This window comes from Pinus tabuliformis, chromosome 1_2, assembly GCF_031772625.1.
Source record: "Pinus tabuliformis cultivar Carrire ecotype Pingquan chromosome 1_2, CPIR1, whole genome shotgun sequence".
Lineage (NCBI taxonomy): Eukaryota > Viridiplantae > Streptophyta > Pinopsida > Pinales > Pinaceae > Pinus > Pinus tabuliformis.
This window is the reverse complement of record NC_142298.1, coordinates 657,247,585-657,266,366: the sequence shown is the minus strand read 5'-3', so window position 1 is coordinate 657,266,366 and position 18,782 is coordinate 657,247,585. Positions and strand designations below refer to the sequence as shown.

Sequence of the window (18,782 nt, the reverse complement as noted above, 5' to 3'; positions counted from 1 at the left end):
TGATCACTGTCAATGTCAAATGATAATATTGAGTGTCTGAATGTTCATTATTGAATAATTGTAATAATCATTAAGTTGACATTTAAGCTCATTGATAATTGAACCAGTAATAGTACAATCTTCCTAACATATAATCCTTTACATTTGATTTTTTTCATGGTGATAAGGACATAGTAGATGTGTAATTTTCATGTGCAAACGTTACTTGTCATAGTTGAGTGCTTTTTACGGTGCAACTAAGTGTTGATGTACTTACACACATGATCAGTTAAGTAAGGATGTACTTACACACATGATCAGTTAAGTAAGATATGCATTGCACTTGCTGCCATTTTGATAAATTCACCCTTACATGGTATATAGATTAACAAATTTTGCATATTTTTTCTCTAATGGGTTGGAATCATGGTTTGAAATCTTAAAAATATATATTTTTAATTATTTTATGTATTTTTTTCAATTTTGGTTCACTGAATCTGGTTTGATCTGGTCTGGTTCGAACCCCAGTTTGATTGGTGGCCTGGTTCAAAACCTGGTTCTGGTTTTTAAAACTATGGTATACAATTGATGGCGAAAAGATTTTTGTTGATCAAGGATGTTAAATTGTTAGACTCTAGTCTCTGTTCCGAGTATATTGTTGTCTTGTTGCTTTAAGAGGATGTGATGTAAATACTACTGTAAGTACCTTTCTGCTTTTTGTTTATCCTTGATGTACATATATTTTAGGAAATATGAGAAGTATTATTCCAAAAAGAAAAAAGAAAAAAAATTGTCCACATTTTTGACAGGGATAACTTTTTTTGGTCTTTTGTTTCTTTGAATTTATATCATAAGCTTCTTGAACAGTTATTTCTTTTTTGGGCAAGAATGTTCATATGGCATTTTTCTTGATATTAAGACTAAATTCAAATTGGAAAAGCTTAAGATCACTGTGGCTGCAAATTTCTGGGCAGTTAGCATTTTGCATGATTTCTTCTAGTCATCTTCTCAGACTGTTGAATATATTATTTGAACAATTAGAAAAGGTGGGCAGATAATAATGGATTCTGTAATCACCCGTTAGATATGGAATTATATTGCAGGGATAAGAACAAATATTGAAATATAATATATATATATTATAAAAAAAGAATAAAGAATTAACGAAGTCAGCGATAAAATTGTGGGATTGGACACAAGTTGCATCCAAAACCAACTAGTTTGGAAGCTCCTTCACAAAATTATCATTAGGAAGCATTACTAAAAGCCCACCCTCATCAAGGTCATTTACAAGGTTTTCATTCATGTCATCCATTATAATTTCAACTGTTTCAGACAAGTTATAATTATCTGTCCTGTCTGTTCTCAGTGCTAAATACAATGTAAAACCAATATACGCTATCAAAGAAGCAATGCCAAGCATTCCGAGGGATACTGTGATTGGTATCGGCAGTGCAGTATTTATGATCCAGTGATATAATCCACTTGTTAAATATAACATGTTTACCAATATAACGAAAATTCCTATGATCCATGTCAATGCTGCAACCTGTATGCAATGAAGCATGTCAGAATAAATTAGTGCCTCATCAGAAAACAGATAATTGACAACAATGAAAATCTCTAATAAAGCAAAGAAAGACAATAGAGAAAACCTGCATATTCTTCATCTTCGAAATCAAATTATTATTAAGGAAATTTTGCACATAAAATACTTAACATTCTACGGTAATTTGTGTTGATATTTTATGATGTCCCCGTTGTAATTTTCATCACACGAATGGAGCTTGCTACTGATCCCTTGGATCTGTTTGGATGGATTGGGGGCAAGGTTACTTGGAAGTGGGAGTGGGGAGCGACATTTACAAAAGCTCCCGGTTTGAGAGCAAATTTTTATATATTTTGATGCATATATGTCAACAAAAGCATGTAGAATGATGAATTAGATATAAAAAGCATAAAAACATGGATATTCTTCATCTTCGAAATCAAATTATTATTAAGGACATTTTGCACATAAAATACTTAACATTCTACGGTAATTTGTGTTGATATTTTATGATGTCCCCGTTGTAATTTTCATCACACGAATGGAGCTTGCCACTGATCCCTTGGATCTGTTTGGATGGATTGGGGGCAAGGTTACTTGGAAGTGGGAGTGGGGAGCGACATTTACAAAAGCTCCCGGTTTGAGAGCGAATTTTTATATATTTTGATGCATATATGTCAACAAAAGCATGTAGAATGATGAATTAGATATAAAAAGCATAAAAACATGGATAACACAATATAACATCAATCATCTAGAAGTTATAATCTTCATCAACCATATCCACAAGTTACAAGTTCTCAATATATAGCATGTAAGGATGCACATAACCAAAATAGCATTGAGTGTAATCTATCTCTGAACTCAAAATACATCAACAAATAGGCTCTAGATGGCCTCTAGCATCCAAAAAAAGCATGCTACAACAAATAGCTACATATCATCAAAACCATTCCCTCTCTTGGGATCTTTGTCATTAATATCACCCTCTAAGCAATTAACATAAATGATAAGATAGAAAAGAAGTAGCATGTCAAGTCAGGATTTTGTTTGAGTGATGGGTACATTTTTATAGGGTCATGATAGAGGAGTTCGACAACCAATGTCACTAACATGAAGGTACATAGAGGGTTTGGTGCTCTTGATTACATACGAGTCTCATACCCTAGTACATGACAAAATCCAATGGAAATATTGCAATCCTGAAATCTTGAAAAACTGATAAGTCTGTTGGACTTTGAGTGAGATCTAAAATTTTACTTTCTCCATATGAAATCCAATGAGGTTGGAACTGCTCTCAAACATCCCGAGTCATTTCATGGTAATGTTAAAAATTTAAGTAAAAGTGACATTCTCCTTCATCTTTAATTTATGAAAATGAAAGGTAAAGGAGAATGTCACTTTTACTTCAAGAATTTAACATTACCATGAATTGCATATCAATACTAGGGCCATAAGCTTGAATATTAAGTTTCCCTACTAAAAAAATCTTGTTTCTTTGAAAAAAAATTGCGTTTGGAATATCTTTGTGACAAAAAATTTGTGAAAAAAGCAAGGAGCGAATTTCAGGAGTGTGCTCCGAGAGCAATTCGAAGGGGGGGGGGGGGGGGGGGGCACTCCCCTGCAACCCTGATTGAAGGTACACACTCTCTTTCTTTGCCTGGAGATGCTACTTCTTGGTTGAGTGGGTTGGTCTTCTCATACTCTTCTTTGAAGAATATTCATGGTTGATGGCCTTCTCATACTCTTCTTTGGAGAATGTTCATGGTTGATGGTCGTCTCATGGTTGTGTATGCTACTTTCATTCTTTTGGATCACTCTCTTGACATGCGGATGCTTGCTACTTCATGTGTTATATTCTTCTTGGAGCATCCAAGTGAAATTTCATGATGGTGATGTTATATTATTGATGTCACTGGGAGGGAGTGTTCGACATGGTCCTCTTCTGTTGAATGTGTTATGAGGAGATACTTGATGTTTGATAGAGTTAGCACCTTTCTTATGTCTCCTTTTCCTATGGTGTTGATGTGGTGTGGTGATACAACTTTCCTCGCTGGGACTATCCTAGGTGATATAACATTGTAATATTAGAAGTCCTCATCTATGGGCGATGTGTTGGGTGATGTTATTGAATGTCCCCACTAATTATTTTTGCTAAGTTCCAAATTTTTGCAATTTTGGTGATGGGGAAAATTTTTGGCATAAAAACTTAGGAAAAAGTGGGTGAGGAGGCACCACTTAATTTTTGAGAGAAAGGAGGCTCCAAACATTAGGAAAAGGGAAAAATTAATTGGATGGTGGAATGTGGGGGCCACCTCAAGGAGGGAATTTGAACCCCTTGAGGAAATTCGATGTGGAGGGAAGAGACAAGAGGGGAGGTCGAATTGGAGGGCCCACAAGGAGAGAAGGGGGCAACAAGGATAAATAGAAGAGAGGAGCATCATTTTGGGGCTTTTGACAATTTGACAACTGAACCATTGTTTGCTTGAGCTGCTTAAGTCAACTTGCGTTGCTTAGCACAAGGGAATTCCAAGTGGAAATTCCAACTCTTTCTTCGATGAACCACGAGTGTCACCCAAGGAGAGTCCTTCGATACATATTGGAATTGTTCCAGAGTTGATTGTAGGAGCATCATAGCCAGTCCAGTGTGTGGCCAAGGCACAATAGAGAAATTCACATTGCTTGGGGAGACAACTTCAATGTATGTTGGTTCCGAGAATTCCAGGAGTGATTTGCCTTTATTTTTGCTGGAGGTTTGTAGGGTTGATTTTGGGAGAATACTTTAGGCCGAATTTGTGTCTTCCAGGCACTGCGCAGGGGTTCACTGGTAGAGTTTGCGCAGGGATTGTGGGACAAGGAGAGTGGAGTGATAAGGGCTCTGGTGAAGAAAAGGGAAATTTGTGGAGGAATTTTGCAAGGAGTTTGGAGGTGGATTTGGGGAGTATTCTACATCTTTCTGCAGTGCGTTTAGGAGGGTTTGACTGGGAAACTCACACTATTTGGGGTCTTCAGGATTCTTGGATTCAGGCCAACCCCTTTTTGGGCTTTGTTGGGCATGCCGAGAAAAGGCACCAACTAATTTCTTAGAATTTTTTGAGTACTCTATAGGGTTGAAACATCTATTCCTTTCTAGCCAATAGCAATAGAAAACCCAACAGTAGGGCGCAATTCATATGGGGAGGTTTATTAGCACCTTGAGCCATTGTTGACACCTGGGTTTTGCCTCAAGCTTGTAGTAGCAAGCACCAAGGTTCCTCTACTCTTATTGTTGTAATCAATTTTACCAATAGTAATACAATGGCTCATAATTTTGCTCATATTTTCAGTGTTTAATGTTTCTGGTGGTGCATTTCTAAATTTTGTAGTTGTAGCTAGTTCATTGCTTTTGTTATTTACTGTATTTTCCTATTGGGAATATTATAGTGGTATCAGAGCATGTCCTTGGACAACTATGTGAGAAAATAGCAGGTGATGCCACCCATATATTTGGGCATAGTGTTCTAGAGAGGTAGAGGCAAGGGAAGAGGAAGAAGACGTTGTAGAGGACTTGACCCATTTTTAGACATTGAGCTTGATAATGCTAGAGAATGCATGGAGGGTGATGAACAACCAACACAAGGGGGCCAAAATCAGGTTATGGATGAGCTGTTGAGGGTGAACCAGTAGATGTTGAGGTAGGGCCAGCTTATGATGGATATGATGCAACAAATGGTGGGCCTACAAGTACAAAATCAACAGGGGCACGATCTCAATGGATATGGGGGTTCTAGGGCTGGAGGAGGAAGCCACACACGAGTGTGCTTATCAGCAACCCCACACTCCTTTGCATGGTCAAGTTAGTCGTCCCACTAAGCCACAATTCATGGATGAGCCAGAGAGAGAGAACCAGATCCCGTTGTAGATTTGGTGAATTCTATTGAGATAGGGATTGATGAGTATGAGGGGCTAGACCCCAGGATTCAGAGAGTCATGTCCTTTGGGGAATTCATCCACCTTGAGAAAAGGTGTAAGATTGGAGCTAGGACATCTTATAGAGGGGGGCAATTAAGCCAGGAGGTGCAGAAGGTAGTAGGGAAGGTCACACTCCCCAACTATGATGGGTCAGCCAAGAGTTCAGCTAGAGCTTGGGTTCAAAAGTTGGAAACTTATTTCTATGTGAACCCCATGTGGGAGGCTGATGCTATTCGTTTTTCCACCCTACATCTGGAGGGAGATGCACAGGAGTGGTGGCACCATGGCCTGATGACACTTGGACATATCCACATCACCTTTTACTCAGAGTTCACTAGGAGATTGATTGAGAGGTTTGACAAGAATGACCTCAAGCTCCATTTCAAGGAGTTGGCACATTTGAGGCAGACATGCAGTTTTGAGGTGTACATATCAAAGTTCCAGAGATTGGCCATGATGGTCATACACATCTCAGAGGCACGATTGATTATGTTGTTTGTTGAGGGGCTAGTTGATCCACTACGTGGATGGGTGAGGGCTTACAAGCCCGTGTCGTTGATGGATGCCATCTCTAGGACCAGGGACATCATAGATGCAGTCCCTAAGACCAGGGCTCCAATACCCACCAGACCCCCTATTACCCAGGGGAACAAAGACACCAGATAGCCACAGAGGGAGATTGGGCGTGGCCAGCTTGATGATGAGACTAGGAGGGACCTTCGAAGGAGGAAGCTATGTTTCATGTGCTAAGAGCCGTGGGCACCTAGGCACAAGTGCACCAAGGGCAAGGCCCATTACATTGAGGTGTACTTAGGCAGTGAGCCGAAGGACGAGATTGAGTAGGACATAGGTGTAGGAGATGGAGGACCACAGTCTGTGGGAGGAGGACCACGACCACCACCACTACCTCATGGGGGATGCCCACTTTTGCCCACTGTAGGGGTTATTGCTTCGCTTCAGGGAGTTCCAAATTATTTGACACTATAGATCAGGGGCACAGTGCAGGGACAACATGTGTCAGTGTTGGTGGACAATGGGGCTACCCATAATTTCATTGATGGCCAGATGATGGAGCGAAGAGGCATACACACAGAGGCTTTCGAGGGGTTCTCAATGCTGGTACCAAGGGACAAGACCATGCAGTATATGAGACATGTTCCCAGTCTGACCCTGATCACGGGGAACTACTTAGTGACCGATCATTTCTTCGTAGTTGATGTGCCAGACACCAATGTGGTGATGGGTGTCTAGTGGCTATATTCTCCGGGTAGTGTCACTACTGACTAGAGGAAGTTGGAGATGGAGTTTGTGGCGCTAGATGAGAAGTTGTTTGATCCGTAAACTGTCGTGGATATTCTCACAACAGATCTGATAATATTATACTAAAAATCTGAGATTCTACACTATTGCAGTTTTATTTAATTTCTAGATCTATAAAATTAACTGTAATTAGTGCATGCATGTAAAGTAAACCAAGCAGAAAAGTAGAGAACGACAAAATAAGCTCATACACATAATACACAAGATATGCTCTCTGGGAAACCCTTTCGGGAGAAAACCCAACTGGAAGGTGAGGCTGCTTCACTCTCTTTCTCTGTCTGGAAATATGGTTGCAGATACAAAGAAGTAATCCCTGTGGCCCGTGGGTTGCTACAGTGCACAGATCCTCTCTATGTGCTCTACCTCCTATCTCTCCTGGCTATCTTTGCTCAACTATGGAACAAAATGCTCTCGAAAGAATGGAATGCCTCTTCCTCCTAGTGGCCCGGTTATAACACAACCCGATAGCCTACTAGTGGTTAATTTTGACTACATCAACTCTTAACTAGAGTTACAAAATAGACTCTGTTGTCGCACAGATTGTCACGACAACGCTCAGACCGGGGGCTGTCACCCTGATCCCCGATCTCTCCGTTTAAGTCTGTCTCCCGCGGCTAAGGGGGGTAGACCCTATGGGACAATGGATGACCAACTGTGTACCAGTTGGGTTGGGAGACACAAGGGAAAACAAGCACTTAATTGATTTTATTAAGTTAATAGACTAGTGCCTTATGGAGTTAATGACTAAATGATTATTTATCAAATGCTTGCAGAAATTTGAACTCATTAACAATCATTTACCATCAAATAACTCAAACAAAGATTAACTTTTACCAAATGCGAGATAATTGATAAATGCTCAATGGCTTAACAATATTCTAGCAATTAAATTTCTAAAGGAGTGCTTTAAACCACCACGAAATTTAAATGCTGACCAGATTTCAGACAGTTAATCTCCAGATATAAACATTTTAAGCACATTTAACTTCACCACAACAGAAAAAAATCTTTAAAAAAGGACTCCCAATTTTTTTATTAGCCTTTTTCAAAATTTTTAATTTTTTTATATATTTTTTTATAAAATTTTAAATCTAAATATAAAACAAGACTAAAATCCTAAAGTCCAATAAAAAATGAACTTTTTAACTTTTTTATGAATTTTTTTAATTATTTTTATTATTTTTTTTTGTGATTATTTAATCGAACTAAATTTATAAACCTAAAAATCTAAAATCTATCTAAAACCCTAGACTAAATCTTAAACTAAATGAAATCAAAATTAAAACTAACACCTGATCATATATAACAAAAATGAAATTCTATAAAACTAAATCCTAAATCAAAATCAAAATAAAACAAATGAAAAATCAAATCTAACCCCCTTTTTTTTTAATTTTTTATTTTCTTATATCAAAAGCCAAAATCAAATATATCTAATTCTAAAACTAAAAGAAATGAATAAGAGAAATCAAAAGCTTCTAATCTATGAAAATGAAAGTCGATTATATTTTTATTTTTTATTTTATTTTATGAAACCTCATTAAAAATAAAAAAAGGAATGAAATGTTAAAACTGAAAACAAATCTAGCTTAAAATCTAAACTAAGATATGCCAATACAAGCCAAATAAAAAATCGAAACACTTTGTTTATCGTTTGAGAAGGTGACTCGTTGCGTTTTCTTCTTGCAGGTTGGATAGGAGGCGGAATGAGGATGTGACGGTCTTGGCAAGAGAGAAGAGGGCAGGCGTAATGGAGAGGGAGTGATGGACTGTGATGTGAGGAATCCGCGTGAAGAAGAGAAAAAAGGGAAAGCAAATGGCAATGGGTTTGGGCAGCGTGGAGATGAAGGGCGAACTGGAGCAGCAGATGGATGGAAATGTGGGTTGAAGAAGGGCTGCGGAAATATACAAAACAGAACGCAGATTTGGAGCAGTGGATGAGGGCTGCGTGGTTATGAACGCAGTTTGCCCTAAAAAGAAATTTCGAAATGCTCATTCAGATTTGTCTAATGAAAACCCTGATTTTTTTTTAGATTTGCACCTGCAATCTGCAAATGGCAAAAATAGAACACCGAGAAGTGAAATGTTCCAGAAACAAAACTGAAAACCCTAAAACCAACTAAAAATTTGTAATATTTACAGATTTTCGACTCTTTAAACAGTCAGATTTGTCAATAATCCACAGTGATATTTTCAGAATTCTAAATTTAATGTGAGATACTTCAAAAAACCCTGCATGCATTCATAAAAAATTTCAGATGATAAGCCCAGGATTAAAACTAGCTGGGCTTTTTCAGAAAATGCAATCCAGGAGTTGGCTGGTTCAACCGAGAACTTCACCTAACACCCGATAAACTCAAAGCTAAGATTTCCTACACAGCTTAAAATCAATCATTAACATAGAGGGAAAAAACAATAGTGAAATCCAGATCAAATGGAGATACCGCCATTATATTTCAGAATCTAAACTATGATTCAAACCCTAGAGATCAGACAATATACCTGTGCTTGAATCAATCTTCATCAACCTATTATTGATGATTGAAAATAAAATTATGCAGAAAAAAAAGATCTTACAACATTTCCAGAAGAGTAACACCAACAAGATTTTCAACCCCAAAGTCTTTCTTTATTGCACAAAAAATGACTACAAGAGAGCTTTCTTTAGCACCAGACTCTCAGATCCAATCTGATCTCAAATGACCCCTAACATCCTATTTAAAGGAAAAATTCCCAACAGCTAGTTCGAGTGATCCATGTCAAACTAATCTTGACCGTCGATGAGGATCAAAATTCCTTTTAATCTCATCCATCGAAATTTTAAATGCATTTTAATATATTAAAAATTTAAATTTTGCATTTATTTTCTCAAAACTTTTGACTTATTATTATTTTATTTTATTTTTTCAAATTTTTATTCATTTTTATTCATTTTATTTATTTATTTATTTTTTTAATTTTAATTTTTTTATTATTTATATCTTTTATTATTTTTTATATTTTTATTTTTGGATCCTCGAACTTAGCCCTTTGGAAAAATCACCTAGGACCTAGGACTTAGGACTTATGAGGGGATTAAAACATTTTCTAACCCTCAAGACACTTTACATCATGTCTTTTACAATTTTACATCTCAAGGGGGAAAACCCATTTGACATAGACCCTCATAGACCACCCAGTCTTGCGACACAAATACAATCTAGCAGATCAACACGCTAGGATTCCCCTAAGATTCTAATGACAAAATTCATTCCGGCTTTGGGGTTAGGCTGAAGGAAAACTCTGCCGATCATGGATCGGTGAGACAAAAAACCTTCCGGAACGTAGATTATCACTAGAAAAATAGGTCCACCTAGGCAATTTACATACAAGACTCAAATCTGCTAAGATTATTTACAATTTACACATGCAGACTGGGTTTACAGCATAACATGATCAAGTCGATGATGACTGTTGAATGGCACGAACATGTCGATTAAGCGCTGTCCCTTTTGCGAAAAAGGGAGTGTACTGCTATGGGTAGTTGACACGTAGTGGTCAACATCTGGCTCTACTTGGGGACACGTTGCTGCATTGTAGGAATGTAAGAATCCAGAATCTGCATCCACGCAACACACAACATAAGTAGCGTCCATCCAAAATCATCATATAATATTAAGCATAGGAACGATATAAGCTCTTCATTTATTAGCTATCTAGTAACATGAAAAATAAATCTAATCCTAAAATAGAAATGAAAATGTTGAAAAAACAAGGAGTAGGGTTAGAAATACAATACAAAGGATGCCCCATGACATCAGGTGTGTTCAATATAGTGAATACTGAGCATTTGCCTGCTTTCAGGCAAATCTGTCGGCTGCTTGTCGGATGTGCCATGTCCAATTCTGCATATGGTAGGACTTTTTCTTATCCGAAAATCAAGCTGCTCGCGGTCGTCTGATGCATCAAAGCTTCTTCTTGTTTTCTTTCTCTTGCGCCTTTTCTTTGTGGCAGGCTATATCACTGCTGACGTGGCACTGCTGACGTGGGACTTTCTGCTTCAAAGCTCTCAGATGAAGTATGTAAGATATGCGTGACATGTCTTTCTTCATTTTGCATCTGCCCTGTCAAGGATGATGGATCAATCTCACAAGTGCCATGAGTTATAACTTGACCTTCTATGACTGGTGGATTAACCGTGTGAGCATCAACCTGATTATTAATTTCCCTTTTATCCAGGTCATTTTCAATGGAACAAAGGACCTCATAACAAGATGGAGCTTGCTGTAACAGATAAGGAGGCTCCTGATCTATTGACGTTCCCTGGTTTCTTTCATCTTCCGACTGCTGTTGAAATTTCTGAAACTGTATTTTAATGGCATCCATCTGACTAGAGTGCTCAACCTTTATAGCACTGATTTCCCTGGCATGGTCTTCTTCCATGGTCAGTAACTTATTCTGAAGACATATTTGATTAGCTTCCATATCTTTTATTACTTTATCGTCCTTTTCCTTTATGGTCATCAAGCAATGCTGCATAGAGTTTATCTCTTTCTTATGATTTGCTTGCATGGTCGTCATATTTTCCTCTAAGCCTGATAACTTGCTTTGCATAAAACTAATTTCTGTGTCATGATTAGTTTTCATGGCCTCAATTTCCTTAGCATGTTGATTTTGCATGTCAATTATGTAATCAGAGTGTTTAATTTTCATGATCTCCATCTCCTTATTACATTTTTCCAAGTGGGTGCATAAAGTTTTCACATCATTGGCATAATTAGTTTGATTGATCTCCATATTTTTTACTAGCCGCATTAGTTCTTGTATAATTTGCTTCTGATCTTCCTTTTCATTGTCAACACTGTTTTTACAATTTGTCCCTGCTTTTCCAGTATCATGGATTTGATCTGCAATGGTACAAGTGGATGGCACATTTTGATATGAAGAATTGTCTTGAAATCTTTCATCGACAGCTGGACCTTTTATAAGATTACTTTCATTCCGTTGCACAATTTTAGGGGCACAAGGTGAGCTATCTGGATCACCATATCTATCTTTAAAAGCATCGACAATGTCTTGTAAAGAAGTGAAAGAATCTTCAGGACAATTATTAAACCAATTCAAAGCATCACCCTCTAAAGAACGAACAAATAGACGCATTTTGACATCTTCATGATTATATTGAGGAAGTCTACAATATATGATCATTACACAAGTAAACCTATTTAAATGCTTTCTAACAACGACTGAATCACCATCTGAGAACAAAAGTAATTTAGAAATGGCCTCTTCCGGAAAATCATGGAGATCATTAGTAAAATGACATGGTTTAAACAAATAATCCATGATGAATAACGAGGGACCAAATGGATGATAGAACGAGATCTCTGCTCAAGAAAATCAATAGATGAAAGAAGTGGAGTCGCCACTTGAACAATGAATCTAATTCTAGGATCCAAAAAGCAACAAACAAGCTTATATGAGAGAGGCTTCTTGTCTGGGAAAAAATAAATGAAAAGAAATGGAGTCGCCACCCAAACAAGAAACGAACTGAAGAGTAGTTGCTGATATGACGAAAGATAAGGCGATGAAAAGATCCAACTGATGCCAAAAAAAATGTTGAATCTGCCAGCTCAAATGAGAGATGAGAAAGATGAAAGAATGATGAGAAATGAGAAGATGAATGTCGAATAAACCAAGGACAAAAAAAACTCTATCCCCAGCAACGGCGCCAAAAAATGTTGTCGCACAGAATGTCTCGACAACGCTTAGACCGGGGGCTGTCACCCTGATCCCCGATCTCTTTGTTTAAGCCTGTCTCCCGCGGCTAAGGGGGGTAGACCCTATGGGACAATGGATGACCAACTATGGACCAGTTGGGTTGGGAGACACGAGGGAAAACAAGCACTTAATTGATTTTATTAAGTTAATAGACCAGTGCCTTATGGAGTTAATGACTGAATGATTATTTATCAAATGCTTGCAGAAATATGAACTCATTAACAATCATTTACCATCAAATAACTCAAACAAAGATTAACTTTTACCAAATGCGAGATAATCGATAAATGCTCAATGGCTTAACGATATTCTAGCAATTAAATTTCTAAAGAATGAATGCTTTAAACCACCACGAAATTTAAATGCTGACCAGATTTCAAACAGTTAATCTCTAGATATAAACATTTTAAGCACATTTAACTTCACCACAACAGAAAAAGTCTTTAAAAAAGGATTTCCAATTTTTTTATTAGCCTTTTTCAAAATTTTTACTTTTTTATATATATTTTTTTATAGAATTTTAAATCTAAATATAAAACAAGACTAAAATCCTAAAGTCTAATAAAAAATGAAATTTTTATGAATTTTTATTATTATTATTATTATTATTATTATTATTGTGATTTCATCGAACTAAATTTATAAACCTAAAAATCTAAAATCTATCTAAAACCCTAGACTAAATCTTAAACAAAATGAAATCAAAATTAAAACTAACACCTGACCATATATAACAAAAATGAAATTCTATAAAACTAAAAAATCAAAATCAAAATAAAAGAAATGAAAAATCAAATCTAACCCCTTGTTATTTTTTATTTTTATTTTTTTTATTTTCTTATATCAAAAGCCAAAATCAAATATATCTAATTCTAAAACTAAAAGAAATGAAAAGAGAAATCAAAAGCTCCTAATCTATATATATAATGAAAATGAAAGTCGATTATATTTTTATTTATTTTTTATTTTATGAAACCTCATTAAAAATAAAAAAAGGAATGAAATGTTAAAACTGAAAACAAATCTAGCTTAAAACCTAAACTAAGATATGCCAATACAAGCCAAATAAAAAATCGAAACGCTTTGTTTATCGTTTGAGCAGGTGACTCGTTGTGTTTTCTTCTTGCAGGTTGGATAGGCGGCGGAATGAGGACGTGACGGTCTTGGCAAGAGAGAAGAGGGCAAGCGTAATGGAGAGGGAGAGATGGACTGCGATGTGAGGAATCTGTGTGAAGAAGAGAAAAAAGGGAAACACGCAGATGGGGACGGGTTTGGGCAGCGTGGAGATGAAGGACGAACTGGAGCAGTGGATGGATGGAAATGTGGGTTGAAGAAGGGCTGCGGAAATGTACAAAACAGAACGCAGATTTGGAGCAGCTGATGACGGCTGCGTGGTTATGAACGTAGTTTGCCCTAAAAAGAAATTTCGAAATGCTCATTCAGATTTGTCTAATGAAAACCCCAAATTTTTTTTTAGATCTGCACCTGCACTCTGCAAATGGCAAATACAAAACACCTAAAAGTGAAATGTTCAAGAAACAAAACTAAAAACCCTAAAACCAACTAAAAATTTACAATATTTACAGATTTCGACTCTTTAAATAGCCAGATTTGTCAATAATCCACAGTGATATTTTCAGAATTCTAAATTTAATGTGAGATACTTCAGAAAACCCTGCATGCATTCATAAAAAATTTCAGATGATAAGCCTGGGATTAAAACTAGCTGGGCTCTTTCAGAAAATGCAATCCGGGAGTTGGTTGGTTCAACCGAGAACTTCACCTAACGCCCGATAGACTCAAAACTAAGATTTCCTGCACAGCTTAAAATCAATCATTAACATAGAGGGAAAAAACAATAGTGAAATCCAGATCAAATGGAGATACCTGCCATTATATTTCAGAATCTAAACTATCATTCAAACCTCAGAGATTAGACAAGATCCCTGTGCCTGAATCAATCTTCATCAACCTATTATTGATGACTGAAAATAAAATTATGCAGAAAAATAAAAGATCTTACAGCATTTCCAGAAGAGTAACACCAGCAAGATTTTCAACCCCAAAGTCTTTCTTTATTGCACAAAAAATGACTACAAGAGAGCTTTCTTTAGCACCAGACTCTCAGATCCAATCTGATCTCAAATGACCCCTAACACCCTATTTAAAGGAAAAATTTCCAACGGCTAGTTTGAGTGATCCATGTCAAACTAATCTCATCTGTTGAAATTTTAAATGCATTTTAATATATTAAAAATTTAAATTTTGCATTTATTTTCTCAAAACTTTTGACTTATTATTATTTTATTTTATTTTTTCAAATTTTTATTTATTTTTAAATTTTATTTTATTTTTATTTTTAATTAATTTTTTATTATTTATATCTTTTATTATTTTTATATTTTTTATTTTTGGATCCTCGAACTTAGCCCTTTGGAAAAATCACCTAGGACCTAGGACTTGGGACTTACAAGGGGATTAAAACATTTTCTAACCCTCAAGACGCTTTACATCATGTCTTTTACAATTTTACATCTCAAGGGGGAAAACCCATTTGACATAGACCCTCATAGACCACCCAGTCTTGCGACACAAATACAATCTAGCAGATCAACACGCTAGGATTCCCCTAAGATTCTAATGACAAAATTCATTCCGGCTTTGGGGTTAGGCTGAAGGAAAACTCTGCCGATCATGGATCGGTGAGACAAAAAACTTCCAAAATGTAGATTATCACTAGAAAAATAGGTCCACCTAGGCAATTTATATACAAGACTCAAATCTGCTAAGATTATTTACAATTTACACATGCAGACTGGGTTTACAGCATAACATGATCAGGTCGATGATGACTGTTGAATGGCACGGACATGTCGATTAAGCGTTGTCCCTTTTGCGAAAAAGGGAGTGTACTGCTATGGGTAGTTGACACGTAGTGGTCAACAAACTTTTCTAGAGTATTTTACATCACAAACACGTGGCTAGCCCCTTTTCCATGAATAATGGGGGCTGATGCGGCATCCTCCCGAACTATAGGTGTGAAAACAGGAAGGTCAACTTCTGAGTGGCATAACTTTTGCATACGGACTTTGATTGATGTGATTCTTGCGTCGTTGGAAAGCTCTCTGTGTGTAGAATAGCATGAACAGGTGCTTCAATGGAGCGGCAAAGTTTTACCCCCAAAAACGTCGGTTGATGCCTCAAAACGCTCCCGGAAGGTTTCGGACCCTGTTTCGCCAAACTGGGTCCCGCTGGTAAAAATAGTCCCATGAGCTGATTCCTCCACTTTTCCCACTCCAAATGCATCGAAATGAATGACAAACAATATAATGATCCAATTTGGATCACACCTCCCCATTTTGGGAGGCTTTTGGTTCCCAAAAGCTTTTACTGAATGAGGTGAGAAAAATTTTCCTCCACCTTTTCTCTATTGTACCATTTAGCTTTGCCTGGAAGTTGTCCCTTCAACCCAATCTGCCAAAGGTCTTGTTGCCCTTGTCTTGTAGTTTTGGACCTCTTCTGCAAAACTGTATCTTCTGTCAACTCTACCTGAGCGTCTAGTGCCAAATCCTCCACATAAGGTAGGACCTGTTCCTCTTCCTGATCTAGCATGGAAGGCTCATAGAGTTTCAAATTCTCTACATTTACAATTGAGTAAATGCGCATATATGGTGGTAAACTGAGTCGATAGGCATTATCACCCACCTTTTCCAGTATCTCAAAGGGACCATACCTTAGAGCCTTGATTTTCTTACCAGGCCCCTGCAGCCTCTCCTTGTTCAACTGTAGCCATACTCTATCTCCCACCTTGAATGATTTCTTTGTTCTGTGCTAATCATGCTTGGCCTTATACTTCACCTACGACTTCTGTAGTGTTTCCTGTACCTGTAGATGGATCTGCCTGATCTTCTCTATAAATTTTTCAGCCCTCAAAGCATCTCCTGTAATGTCTTCCTTCACTCCTCCTTGCTACCCATATGCAATATCCAAAGGTGAAGGTGGCAAATATCCAAAACAAGTTTCAAATGGGGACTTTCCTATAGAAGTGTGGACCGCTTTGTTACAAAAATGTTGTATATATACCAGATTTTCATCCCAGGTCTTCGGATGCTTCTGGTTATAACCCCTCAGAAGCTGCACCAAAGTCCTATTGACTACTTCTGTTTGTGGATGGAATGCTGTAGATCTCTTCAACTTCGTGTCCATCTTCTCCCACAATGTAGTTCAGAATGCACTGAGAAATCTTGTATCCCTGTTTGAAATGATGCTCCTTGGTATCCCAAAGTGTACCCAGAACTGTCCAAAGAAAAAGTTTGCTGCTTCTTGTCTGCTGATGGTCTTTTTACATGGCATCAGAACACACATCTTGCTGAACCTATCAACTACCACGAATAGGTAGTCATGTCCCTTCTTGGTTGTCGGTAAACCTCCCACAAAGTCCATGGAAATGCTTTCCCAAGGACGAGTAGGTACAGGTAAGGGATGATACAGACCCTGTTTCCTGTTGCTAGGCTTGCTGGTACAACAAAGCATGCACAGTCTTCCCTACACCAAAGTGCCTTGCAACCTTGGAGGTGTGAGCCTCTCTAATCAGCTGCAAACGCTCACCTTTAGGAACACATAGCTTATCCAGCTTGTAGAGTAACCCATCCTGGAGATGGTAGTCAACAGTGTTGTCGCCATCGTGCACATGACTTTGACTCTGCAACTGTTGATACACCTCCTTGAAGTCCTCATCTTCTGAATATGCCTCTCTGTATGCATCATGGGTGAATGGCTCCATGTGCATAAGAGTCCCCAAAGTTGTAATCTTTGATGTGGGTGGCCTTGAAAGCATATCGACCAACTTGTTTGTGCTGCCCTTCTTATACTTGATCACCAAATGAAACTGCTGTAAAATCCCATCCACTTGTAATGCCTGGTTTGTTGTAGCTTATTCTGGGCCTGCAGGTACTGTAACGGCTAGTGATCTGTGTGGATTATTGTCTCCTTTCCCATCAGATAGTGCTTCCACTTCTTCACATCTTGCACCATGGCATAGAGCTCCTTATCATAGGTAGGGTAGTTAAGAACTGCCCCATGAAATACTTCAGAATGGTAGCAAACGGGCCTTCCTCCTTGCATCAAGACAACTCCCATAGCATACCCACTCACATTTGTCTCCACTTCAAAGGGCCATTGCAAGTTTGGTAATGCCAGAATTGGTGCTTCACTGATCTTCTTCTTTAACTCATCGAAAGCCTTTTGTTGCCCTTTTCCCCACTGGAAACTCTTGCCACTTGTTGTTATGGCGTGGAGCGGTGCTGCTACTGCTGAAAACGAGGCTATGAATTTCCTTAGGTACTGTGTTGCTCCAATGAAACTCCTAACCTCAGTAACATTAGTAGGCACCGACCATTTCATGATGGCCTCCATCTTGGAAGGATCTATCTTCAATTCTCCTCCACCAATCACATATCCCAAATACACCAAGGACTGCTATGCAAACTCACACTTCTTAAGATTTGCTAGCAGTTGGTGCTTCTTCAATGTTTCTAGCACCTGCGTCAAATGTGAAATATGCTCCTCCCAAGTAGCACTATATAGCAATATATCATCCAAACAGACAAAAATAGAAATGAATCGATAAAAGGGTGCAGTACAACATTCATTAATCTCATTACATAGGCCAAATGGCATAACTAACCACTCATACAAACCTTGCTTGGTTTTGAAGGCGGTCTTCCATGTATCTTCTTCTTTGACTCGAAATTGGTAATATCTAGACTTCAAGTCCAACTTGGTAAAATACTTTGCTTGCTACAACTGATCTAGCAATCGTCTATCCTGGGCAGCGGGTATCTGTTATTGAGCGTGATTTTATTCAACGCCCTGTAATCTATACACATCTGCCAAGGCCCATCCTTCTTTGGCACAATGGTGATGTACTCGGTCGAATGACACCCTGTTCTAGCAACTGCTGCAATTGTTTCTTCACCTAACTTGCTACTATAACAGACTGCCTGTACAACTCAATATTTGGCAATGGAGAGCCCGCAATAGCTAGATCTCATGCTCCACTTCTCTCTTAGGGGGTAGCCCTTTAGGCTCTCAGAACACGCCTTGTATGCTTGTAACAACTCCTCCAATCGCTGTTTTTGTTTCTTAGTACAACCCTCTAGGGATGCCTTGCCTCTTATTGACTCCTCTACAGACTAATTTTCTCTTAAAAACAATAAAACAT

General features: G+C 37.9%; 1 protein-coding gene across 1 annotated transcript in view; it reads right to left on the bottom strand.

Moving 5' to 3' along the window:
* Positions 1-1,097: 1,097 nt before the first annotated feature.
* LOC149207390 (metal transporter Nramp6-like) overlaps positions 1,098-18,782 on the bottom strand; it is a 147,994-nt gene continuing 130,309 nt past the window's right edge. Inside the window, exon 9 of the mRNA XM_089398023.1 lies at positions 1,098-1,528. Within this exon, the coding sequence (XP_089254149.1) occupies positions 1,196-1,528 (333 nt within the window). The 3' untranslated portion in view covers positions 1,098-1,195. The remainder of the gene's footprint in view (positions 1,529-18,782) is intronic.